At 46.8% G+C, this 12500-nt stretch overlaps 2 protein-coding genes across 3 annotated transcripts in view; one reads left to right on the top strand and one right to left on the bottom strand.

The window, feature by feature from the left end:
- Positions 1-5283, top strand: part of shisa2b (shisa family member 2b) — a 5768-nt gene extending 485 nt beyond the window's left edge. The window contains exons 1-2 of the mRNA XM_080854851.1: positions 1-553; positions 4315-5283. The exon at positions 1-553 is cut by the window's left edge and continues 485 nt beyond it. Coding sequence (XP_080710977.1) covers positions 253-553; positions 4315-4910 — 897 coding nt within the window. The 5' untranslated portion in view covers positions 1-252 and the 3' untranslated portion in view covers positions 4911-5283. The remainder of the gene's footprint in view (positions 554-4314) is intronic.
- Positions 5284-11304: 6021 nt separating this feature from the next.
- The window catches only part of LOC308378112 (phospholipid-transporting ATPase IB-like), a 9897-nt gene continuing 8701 nt past the window's right edge, over positions 11305-12500 (bottom strand). For both annotated transcript variants that reach the window (XM_080854931.1, XM_080854930.1), the window contains 2 exons: positions 11776-11867; positions 11305-11405 (listed from right to left, as the gene is read on the bottom strand). In XM_080854931.1, coding sequence (XP_080711057.1) covers positions 11311-11405; positions 11776-11867 — 187 coding nt within the window. In that variant the 3' untranslated portion in view covers positions 11305-11310. The remainder of the gene's footprint in view (positions 11406-11775; positions 11868-12500) is intronic.

Raw genomic sequence — 12500 nt, 5'->3', positions numbered from 1 at the left:
TGGAGTCCTGTGATAAAAGGGGAACATTGGATACTTGTTGGAAGTTCTTTGAATACACACTTGAGGATCTATTGAATTACCTCCGGAATTTCGCTGTCAAATGAGAATTTCAAAGTCGTTTATTTGGTTTCTTTTTGCCCGTTTCCCCCCTCTCATCTCATTAATCCACCGCATCATTAGATTTGCCAATTTGCACCTAAGGGGTGAAAGTCTTTTCGTTACTTAGCGTCAAGTTGTGACTCTGGAGCAGGGATGAGGAGAGGAAGTTACCCGATGTCTCTGGCTATGGTCGTGACTCTTTTGACGTTTATCAACGTGAAGGCGAGTGGCGAGTATTGTCACGGATGGCAGACCGTGGAGAACGGCTGGAGAGATGGCTTTCAGTGTCCGGAGCGCTTTGACCACGGGGATGCAATCATATGCTGCGGCAAATGTGAGCTTAGATACTGCTGTTCTAGCACTGAAGCCCGGCTTGACCAGGGATCTTGTGATAATGACAAGCAAGCTCAAGACTTAAACCCAGGAAGCAAGGAGGACAAAGACACCGGGGCAGGTAAAGACATTGAATGGCAGACAGTTCTGAAAGTTTGGTGTGATTTGCTTTTACGGACCAGTAGGCTATGCATGAGATATCTCTTTCGATTGTGCGGGTGTTGCCATTCAAACCAGCCACTCGTAACTCACTGTGCTGTTTTAGACCGCACCAGATCATCTTGCCATGATTGTTTAATTACATTTCATACTGGCCTAATTTTCTAATGAGTTAACTCAATAACTGTTTGGTAAGGAAGCTGTATTCACATAACAAGGTTGTCTATATCCTAACCTCGTTTTTTTAAAAGAAGTGGTAGTACTGCTGCCCCTGGCAGAAGGAGTATAAATTACATTAGGCCAAAGATGTACGGCTGAGACAAATTCAAAACAGCAAGAATTCTTTCGATGGCCTACAGAAACTGTTTAAGATGTCAGGGAGTCTGCAGGCAGCGACAGCTGTCGTAAAAAAGGTAGACACTTTGGAAAACTAACGGGACAGCCGCTCACAAATGGCAAATTGTGCTGACCAGTTTATAAATAGCTGTGTTTGTTCTAGCAGTAACACACACGCGCGCGCCGCAAGCACTGCTGCACACCGGAGCTCAAATCGCACGGTTCCCCACGAGGATCAAGTTTGGACTTGACCGGATCCTGGTTTCGACGCAGCTGACAGCCGGATTCATTGAACAAATCTAGTTATTTGTCATTGACGAGTCTTGCATGTGAATATCCAGTCTTCTCCTTCAAACTTTAACCTTTTTAGCGCGGTCCTCCCGCCTCTGGCGTTTTGCAGTTTCCGCAGATATTACACCCCGCATTGACACGCTGACAGAAACGCCCAAGAGCGCCAGTTACGCCAGTAATGCATTACAAAATTCATTTCAGCAGTACTGAAATCAAATGTAGCCTAGTCTTCGATAATAGTGTGGTTATACAGAAACAAAAAGTACAGCAAATTATAAATCATATATAAAACAAGACATCATGTGAGTCAGACAGAACAAAAAGTATTTAAATATCAAAGCTTCTGTTTGGATAAACTGCACTCCGACTGAAGTTCAATGGGACAGTGCATAAAGCCCTGTGAAGGATCCTCAGCAGCTGTGTATGCTTTGTTTCCGACAGTGGGCCTGTCTTTTGTTCGTCTGTCTTTTGTCGGTTCAGAAAAATGCAACAGGTGTGAACTAATGTTAGGATGTGGGCAAGAGCACCTTTTATGGACATTGGGGCATACGAGAGCCATGAGCAAATTAATTTCACTTTTTTTTTTGACAATAGATAATATATTTTATTTATGTCCCCAGCTGATTCCAAACCGCCTGGGTTCATTCACACTTTACATATTAAATAGATATGCATTTTATCTTATATCATTGCATATGGTGGCTCACTTAATGTCTTCACAGTAGGCAACCTACCATTTTGGCTGCTAATGTACTGTTTGCTTACTGTAAGCCTAGTTTTAATGCATCTGTGAGTGTGCGTCAGAGTCTCTCCAGATTACTGTTACAGTCAGTTATATGTTGGATTGTGTGAACTGGAAAATATGGGAAACCGCCCCTCTGGGAACTATAAATGGGCCTGTACAGGGCAGAATCCAACAGGTTCCTCATTGTTCTGCAGTGGATAATGAGAGCAGAACGCGTGAATGGAGAACAGATAGGGACATGATGCCAAAACAACCGCTGACGCACCGCCCAACCCCACTGCCAACACTCCCCCTTCCCTTCCTGTCTCACATGTAGGTTAAGAGGTCATAGACTTACAGAAATACAGTTTCCTTATGTCAGTATAAACCATCTTGTGTGCTCCTCATACGCTGTTGGCCTGTTTAGGGTTAGATTTTAATTCAGTAGGTACCGGCTGTAATGTCCCTAGGATTCAACATTATGACATGTGGTGGTAATGAAATTACAGGCTGAATTATATGCTTATCACAGAACATCAACAGGAAAACTGAAGTCTGTAACACATTTTGAAATTTGTCTTGAGCATGCTGTCAGACCGAGTCAACAGGCCTCTGCCAACCATGTCCTACATATTACAGGATCTCTGAGACTAATGAACTATATGAAGTTACGTTATAACTTCATAAAGTTAAGTTTGAAGGCATTTATGTCTTTATAAAGTTAAGTTTGAGTGTATTTATGTCTTTATGAAGTTAAATGTGAGTGCATGATTTAGAAGTTATGTATGGAGGATTTTCTTCAGAAGACATATCTCTCTCTCCTTCTCTCTCTCTTTATCTGCCCCCTTTTCTCTCTTACCTTCCTTTTTTCTTTATTCTCCTCTTTCCTTCTCTCAGTCTTATCTCAGTCCATCACTTACCCCTTTTACTTTTTCTTGCTCTTGTTTTCGCCCCGCCACTCTCTCTCTCTCTCTCTCTCTCTCTCTCTCTGTCCACACGGTTGGAAGAGTCAGGGGCAGTGTGTGTGTGTGTGTGTGTGTGTGTGTGTGTGTGTGTAGGGGAGGGGGGGGGGGGGGTCACAGCTGGTTGCGCTGGATTAGAACAGATCAAAACGACGTTAATAACCGCTAATGAGGGCCCGGGGCCCCCTGGGGGACACTGCTCTGCTCTGTGTGTCCCTGGTCATCTCTTTCACTTATACTACTCTACACACACACACACACACACACACACACACACACACACACACACGCCTTTTCTCCATTTTCGTCTCAGTCCCTTCACTTTCGCTCATGTCGACTAGCCAGCATGATGTCTGTGAGCCAGGTCAGGACTTGTAAGGACAGGACTTTATCTTGTTTCCTCAGAAGACCCCACTTAGCAGATGTAGATAGCGTCACCTCACTTCAAAGGAGACATGAAACAAGCATTCGGCCATTTTGAACAGTTTTTGCCTACTTTGCTTCTGAGTTTGGAACTTTGGAATGCTTCATTGAATTGAACTTTGGAATGCTGCCTAGAGAGAAATTCTGAATGTTCTGTTGGTGTGTGTTTTGAGGACGCCATGGTGCTTGTTGCAGCTGAAACAAACAAATGATAGAAATAGCCAAAGCAGTGGTGCCAGGAGTCTGAGATGGATAGACTGATATGATTGCTGGTGTTTTAGCAATCTGATGTAACGGTAGCCAGTGGGTACAGTGTTGTGCAATAAGTATAACCTCATTCCCCAACACCTTAGGAGACATGCTAGCATCAGACAGAAGCACCCATTGGTTGTAGCCTCCTTGCTAGCACGCCCACCACCCATGCCTGAGGTTGCGAGTTTGAATCCAGTGTGGGACTATATTTGTCTACACAAGTTGATTGTATATCATCTGATAACGTCTCACACTGCACTCTGCTTTCTGTATTGTTGAGTGGTACTGTTTAATTTCATTTTCAAAGTGTCAACAGCTTGCCAAACATGTTTATTGTAACACCTGAGTCATAGCTGAGCTAGCTACGATTCTTAAAATTCAGTTGGCAATGAAATTATTATCATCTTTTAAATCATACTTTATACAGTCTAAGTATCTCAGGGCCTCTATTCCTGTCAAATGATTTAACTGGTAATATACATATCACAAGGCACATTCCCAAGTGTACATCTAATTTGAGTGTCTGGTTCCTGGGAACGCAGCCTCTGACCTCGACATTGCTATACCATGACCTACAAATGGAGTCACAAGGACTCAAATTTAAGGCTTTAAGTTCATTTGGTCTGTAAACTCCCATCCATGTGGGAAAGAGGAAAATCCAATCACTACGCTAATGCATTTACTCGCATGTGTCTCTGTCCCTCTGACCCTGTTTCTTCTCCTCTCCCTTTGCAGTCCCCATCTATGTGCCTTTCCTGATCGTGGGCTCGGTGTTCGTGGCCTTCGTCCTCCTGGGCTCTGTGGTGGCCGTGTGCTGCTGTCACTGCCTGCGCCCCAAACAGGAGCCCTCCTCGGGGGGCTCTGGTGGGGGGCAAGGGGGCAGCGGCGGGGGCCGCCTTCTGGAGACCATCCCCATGATGGCCAGCGTTGGCACCTCACGGGGCTCCTCCTCACGCCAGTCCAGCACCGCCACCTCCTCGAATTCTTCTGCCCCTCCCAGTGCCCCGCGCATGCCCACAGGGATGCCCCCCCAAGTGGGGGGTGCCCAGCTCCGCACCCAGGCGTCCTGCTGCATACCCCCGGATGCCAGCGTCTACGTCAACATGCCCACCAACTTCTCCGTGTTGAACTGCCAACAGGCTACGCAGATTATGCCCCACCAGGGGCAGTTTCTGCACCCCCAGTACATCGGCTACGCCCACCCTATGGCACACCAGGCTTACCTGGACCCCACACACGGGGGCTACCGGCCCCTACAGTCCCCCTACCCTCCCCCCACCAGTGTGGTGAGCCTGCCAAGCGAGCAGAAGCACCCCCCTGTAACTGTGTGAGCCACACACGGCCTTTGAAGGGCTGTTTATGACTGAGAGAGGCCCCCGTGGGAACTATTCTTATGGGGACTTGTCCTTATGGGAACCTGTCCTTGGGGGACTGTCCTTGTGGGGACCTGGTTTGTGTGTACGGCTGTTAAGAGGCCCACTGCAAAAGCAGAGTCAGCGGAGAATCAGAGTCACATGGGCAACACACGGCCACGGATCAATGCCATGCTCCAGCAGGACTGTGTCATGTGTTGGAACAGGGCTGTTATGTGTGTTTTCATGAATGTATGAGTGTGTGTGTGTGTGTGTGTGTGTGTGTGTGTGTGTGTGTGTGTGTGTGTGTGTGAGGGCACAATAAGCGTAGTCTCAGGGTTTGAAGAGGTCAGACTCCAGACACCATATGTGGGGGGGGGGGGGGGGGGGGGGGGGGGGGTAGAATCCTTTAGTTTGACTCAAGTCACACAACTGTAACAACATTTGCAATCACACACAAAAGGAAATGTATGATATATTCCCGGGACTAAGAGCATTACTAACAGAGGAAGTTACTGATGTGAAATGTAATCATGATGTATGCTTTGTGAGGGGTGGTTATGTTCGGCTATGCGGTGAGTGACAGCAATGTATACATTTGAAGTGTGTGAGCATACGCATTATTTTGTTGTAAATAATAACAGAAAACACACTCAGTGCCTAGGGTATATGTGACTGTGAATGTCCCATTCAAGTTTGTACAGTATGTCTTAGGGCCAAGCCTTTGTAGAGAGAATGTGTAGTATTTTGTATGCAGCTATATATGTGTGTTTGTGTGTGTGTGTGTGTTTGGTACACTACATTGTGCCTTGGTAGTGTGGTGTGTGTGTGTGCATGTGTGTACGTGTGTGTGTTGTAGTGTGGTGTGTGTGTGTAATGGTAAAGCCAGGTGCTGTGATGTGAAAAGCAGTCCCTCTGTCCCTACAGGACAGTTAAACTGTAATGAAGTGAGCACAGGACACAGACTGTGACGCTCCGCCCTACCACCTCACCACAGTGAGTGGAGACACACACACACACACACACACACACAAACACACACACACACACACACACACCCACACTCTCTCTCTCACAGGTTCTCTGTCTTTCTTAGATGCATACATACAGGACACCCACACACACCAGGGATCCAGCAAAGTGCACACACACACACACACACACACACACACACACACACACACACACACACACACACACACACATACACACACACACACAGACACACACACACACACACACACACAAACACACAGGGAGACTGACTATCTCACACTTTCTCTGTCTCTCTTAGATGCATACATACAGTACGTCCACACACACCAGGGATCCAGCAAAGTGCAAACACACTTAGAAACAGAAATATACAAACAGAAGTGTATCCAAAGATGGCGGCGCGCTTGTGTGTTTTAAAGGTGAGCACTCTCTCCCTACGCGGCTGCAGGCGGCAGGCTTCTGAGAGCCGTGGAGTTAATTATGCAGTAAAAACTGTCTGCCAACTGTTCCCCTACACTAGGTCTCTCCCCTGTGAAGGTGTGCAAACTTGTGTGTTTACGTGTGTGTGGGTGTGTGTGTGTGTGTGTGTGTGTGTGTGTGTGTGAGTGAGTGAGTGAGAGAGAGAGAGAGAGAGAGAGTGTGTGTGTCTGTGTGTGTGAGCATAAGTTAAAGTTGTGTTAATGTGTTTATAAGAGTGACTGAGTTGTGTGTGTGTGTGTGTGTGTGTTAGCATTAGGTACATTGGAGCAGTACCAGAAAGTTCCAGGGCATTTCATTTAGAGTGACTTTTTTTCTCCACCCTTGCATGGGGGAATAGAGCAGGGAGGAGGGGAAAACCCTGACTGTAGAGCACACAGAACCACGGCATACCGATCGGACCGTCACAGCAGAGCGAGAGAGAGAGAGAACTCTTTTCATTTTGATTTCCTGCCTCTCGCTTGGTCCACACTGCTGCATCACAGCACACGACCCTAAGAAATAAAACATTTTACTCGAAAGTAGGCTAGAAATGCACTTGGTTTTTTTTAACGTTCAGTGTGTCAAGGTAACTGGAGTACACACCAGTGTCCTGCACGCCCACAGGGACATCCAGTATTTCTCATCATGCATTTTCAGATGTCGCTTTTCTCAGGCCCTCTTTCATTCACTGCCAAATCAAATTTCAAAGAAGCCTCACTAAGTTTACAGCAAAGGCCTTGAACTGTATACACAGACAGCACTGTCATAGAGCTTAGCTCTGGGGACAGTTCAAAGAAGTTTGGTAAATGCACACAGTAATAATAATAATGATAATAATAATAACAACAATAATAATAATGCATCACAACAAAGCTGGCTGTTGTGGGAGGTTGTGAATGAGTACCTGTGTTTTGTGTAAAACTGCTTTGTTTTTGTTTTTTCATATGAAAGGTCAAAATAAAAATGAGTATTTTAGAGTGTGTAATCTGCCTGTCATTTACTTCACAGCAGGTGATGCTGTCCGTAACCACCCCACCCTCTCTGTGGCAGAGAGATGCCACAGCTAAAGGCCTTAATATACTTCTGCATCCTCTCTCCGTCCTCGAAAAAAAAATGGGCGGGCGGGGGCAGGCGGTTGATTCAGAAAAAATTGAACGTACTGGTCGGGCTTAAGCCTAAACTGCATGGGTCAATGGCTTCGGGGCTCTGCGTTTACTTGCAGTGTTAACAAACGGGTTTGGGATCACTGCCCGTATCCTTAAGTTTATTAGACCCTATGGCCTAAAACTGGCCATGGATCAGAGTTTCAGGGTGTGAGATTCTGTTTGGAGGCTTGGCGGAGAAGCGATTCACACCTTGGCCTGGGGAAGAAATCCAATGCCAGGAGTAGGTCCATGAATGTAACATGTTGCGGTGTTAAAACACATACGGCACTCAAGAGTGTGAAAAAGTAAGGGGAAATAAAAACCAAGCCAGCATGAACCAAACCGCAAAACTGTCATGGACTTATAGCTCGCTGACACACACACACACACACACACACACATTTAAACTCATGCTAAGGTTAGTTCTCATAAACAAAAGCGTTGACTAAACTTCTCGTCTTAGACAATGAACTCCGATGTGGCTCAAACAATAAACACAACCACAATAATTACACCGCAGCTAAGCCAGCCTGTGCACACAAGGTGTATTCTTGGCGTGTTTCTATGGAAACTCGAGCGAGAGAGGGGGAGGAACGCCGGGCTGGGGTGCTCTTGGATCATGTTGAAATGGATCCCTGAGTTCTGCGCGGGGGTGGGGTGGCGTGGGGAATGGTTTCCCCATATTGAAGGGGCCACAGCCGGGTCCAGCAGGCCCAGATCCAGTGCTAAGGGTGTGGGACTCCCAGCTGTTGGCTGATCTGGTGCTACACCAAATAGAGGAACCGCAACATTTTAACACATCCGTAGAAACACACACACACAGAGGCATACACCAATAAGTGGATTCCTTTCCTTAGTGTTTGACACGTGCAGTCTAGTAACCTCCACCCCCAACACACACACACACACACACACACACACACACACACACACACACACGAAAAAGACGCCCTCTGAAGGTTTTGTCTCATTAGAGGAACTAAATGGACACATCAACTGACACACACATCCGCCCCATAAATTCCATAATTCATTCTTCGTCTCCATCTCTGTCATCGCCTCTGTCTTTCCCACACGGATTCATTCAATTACCTACAAAATACCCCTCGCCGGGGAAACACAAAGCTATACATCAACCCCCGCATACGCCTATCTCACACTCACCCACCGGATGCACACACACACACACACACACACATACATACAGGGGCCGGTTGTGTATCTTGGACCGAGTGCAGAGCGCTGTCAAACTGCATTTAAACGAGATCGCTCCAGGCCGCACACGCTCACTAGGGCTCCCCGTATCCCCGACTTCCTGCGTATAATCTTCTACAAACACCGAACCTCCCACCTCGCTTCCTAAATGCTCCTTTCTTACTCTCCTTGTTTTTTTCAGTTCATCAATGCGACGTCTCTTTGTGGCGCCCCGTGGGTGAAGTGAGGTGAGCTGAAATAAAATCCTTCAAGCGGCAAATTGAGCGATTTGTCTGCGTCTAAGATGTGATACCTTGAACAAACACCACCCAGAGAACTTCTACCTCGATTCTTTGTGGGTCTTGGCAGGCACTTTGACACATTTTAAAAATCTTCAACAACTGCTTACGAGGAGTTTTCCCAAATCCTTTACGAATGGCAATTTACAGGGGCGAAGATACTGGTCACGCAAGAGCCGGAGAGGAGAGATCTTGCATGATGGATAGGGCTAGAAACTAGAGGAGTGCGAAACGCTATGCACACCACGTCATTGCTATCTCTTCACTTAGACCCTGAATGTAACCCATATCTCTTGGCACTACTTCAAAAGGACTAACCATATGGATGGTCCATTCTCTCCTCCGACTGGCTTAACACTTGACCGCTTGGATGCAGTTGATCCAGCTGATTTGAACAGGTCAAGGGGAAAACTTTAAGGAAAGGGGAGGGGGGGAGCAGCCATTAATACAAAGAGGATAACACAGAAACACTTGTCCATTTTATTTGACAAAAGAAAGAAAGGAAAAAAAAAACAGTCCATTAAACCTAAAAATGACAAAAATGAGATTGAAGCGCTACAAGCTGTGGTTTGGGCTTAACTCAGCGTCTGTAACAGCCGGCCAGATCACAGGAGGGTTTCCACATGAGCTTTGGGGAAATGGGGGGGAGAAAACAGAATGAAGCCCAAAGAGAAAGTCGGAAAGAGAGGATACACAGAGCCGTGCAGAGGAAGGAAGGGTAGAGGTGGAGGAAGCAGAAATGCAGAAACAAAAAAAGAGTAACAGTGAGAGACAGGATGAGGTGAGGGTGGGTAGGGGGGAGGAAGGAAGCATGGGAACAGGCAGGGAGATTTTCAGAGAAAACAGGTGCAGAGGAATGGAATAAGCTAATAATACAAGATGTTTAGAGAGAGTGTGTGTGAGAGAGAAACACAGAAAGAATGGTAACGTTAGGGAGAAAGACAGTAAATGAGAGAGACATGATGATGAAGGTGAGAGAGAGACAGAAAAAAAGAGAGAGAGAGAGAACAGTAAGTAGTAGTAGTGCAAGCAGGAGAGGGAAGTGTTGCTGTGTTTGGGGTCGTGCCCTCTGGGGCAGTCATCATCGTTGGCGAGGGGTTCTGCCATGCTGCCACGTCTGTGTGTCTTGGCAGCCAGTTCAGGAAGCATGGACACGAGAGGAGAGGGGAGTGTGTGTGCGTGTGTGTGTGTGTGTACAGGTTTAACGCTAGAGAGGACAAGTCTGGATGTTACTCACCGCTGTTGTCTGTATATGCCCTTCATAAACACACACACACACTACATGCACAAATACACTCCTATAATCTTATCTCTACACCCTACCCCCATGCATCTTTTCCGATCTCCGTGAAAGGAATTCCGCCGCAGCCCCTATGTTTTGTGTTTAGTTTAGAGACGTCTTCCCCACCCCTCCCCCCTTTCTGTCACAAGGGCGATGACAGATGCGCTAAACCCCTATATCAGCAGAGGTAGATGAGAGAGAGGGAGCAGTGCAGAGATAAACAAACACAAGCAGGCCCCAACCCCACCCCATGCATTACCGCCTCACCCACACCCCTCCACACACAGACACACACACACACACACAGACCTCATCCTCCCACACACTCAAATAAACACACACACAAACAGTCCAATGCATGTGTATACACACAGAGGCAAATGGATGCACTTACACACACACACACACACACACACACACACACACACACACACACACACACACACACACACACACACACACACACACACACACACACACACACACACACACACACACACACACACACACACACACACACACACACACACAGTAAGGACACACATGCAGACTAATGAACACATACACAGGAACAAGATATTGCACTTTCTCTGTGTGTTTCAATTACAGAGCAGACACATACATCACTGTTGCTTCGTTTTGTTTGTTTGTATGTTTGTTTTTTCAAGCCTTTTGATGACCGACAGTTTATGTTGTCCCTTTAAGATTTGATAGGTTGGCCCCCTTCAGTCTGTGTGTGGTGCAACTGCTGATTGGCCAGTCTATGGTAAGAACCCGTCCTTGTCCATCTACAACAGCTTCAGCTGACTGCTCCTAGAGGCATCTTCTACACCGGTTTTTCTCTTATTTATCATTTTTCTTTTTCTTCGTTTTATTTAGTTTAAAATAGAGTTCCGGTAAGGCCACAGCAGTGCCACCCAATAAGGGTGTCACAAAAAGTCTCTTTCTTCATTGGCTGCTGCCCCTAGTGTTGCCCTGGCGACCAGTGAGGAGGTTGCCAGGGGTTACAGGCTGGGCCGTTGGAGAGTGGTGTCATACGAGCGGACCACCTGGGACTGAGACACCACCCCATGCTCTTCCTGGGAGAACGCATAGCCATCTGGAGAGAGCGAGAGAAAGAGAGAGAGAGAGAGAGGGGAAGGGAGAAGGAAGGGGAGGGATAGAGAAAGAGGGAGTGAGATTGAGAGTCATTACACCCTTGTAGGCATACTGTATTGTCACATATGCAAAAATGTGAGAATTTGAGGATATGTGTTTATGCATACATGCACCTCAGTCAGTGTATGAGAATGTACCTGGCCATCTGCATAAGTGTGTGTGTTTATATGTGTGTGTATTTGTAAGTAAGTGTATGGGTGTGTGTGTGTGAAATCATGTGGTGTATGGGTGTGTGTGTGTGTATGGGTGTGTGTGTGTGTGTGTGTGTGTGTGTGTGTGTGTGTGTGTGTGTGTGTGTTTTAGACACTTACGTGATACGGTCTGCTGCACTGAGTTGGAGCGTCCCACACTGGAGGGTGTTTTCCTGAAGACGCGCGTCAGCAGGTGGGCACGCTCATTCAGACTGGCAGAAGAGAGAGACAAGACAGGTCAAACAACCAATCAGACCACAGATCTCCAAAGACTGACAGGCTAGAGATCCAACCACAGCACACACTCAGGATATACCACCACTGGCAGAATATACCACCACAATTCCACAACACAGGTCATTCTTCTGGAAAAAGGGAGTCTAAAGTGATAACAGCACAGGGAAGACAAAAGATCTGAGAGGTGTGTACTGAGAACATCAGACTCACGCACACACCCTTACACTACCAAACACAGATAGAATATTTGGACTATGAGAGTAGAGCCTGACCCTAGCCTGACATGTCCCCCTAATACACGTCTTAAACTACAAACACAGTTCTGCCACGACCACCGACAGAGGCCCTACCACACTCGCACACACGCACACACACACACACACACACACCCCTTATTGGAGACAGGAGTCGTGCTCCTTTACCATTAGCTGGTGCCAAATTCCTTCCACTATAAATACCCATCACATTCCAGGCCTCATTAACACCCCTCTCCTCCGGCCCGGAATAAATCTCCGTGCCCCATCTTAGCCCCGCCGCTCCTCCCCTTACCCTCCCCACCATCTTCACATTAACGAAGTATGCTAAAGGTCAAGACTGTTTTACCCAAA

The sequence above is a fragment of the Sprattus sprattus genome (assembly GCF_963457725.1).
Source record: "Sprattus sprattus genome assembly, chromosome: 17".
NCBI classification, from domain to species: Eukaryota; Metazoa; Chordata; class Actinopteri; order Clupeiformes; family Clupeidae; genus Sprattus; species Sprattus sprattus.
The sequence above is the reverse complement of the archived record's forward strand: the minus strand, read 5'-3'. Positions and strand labels throughout refer to the sequence as shown.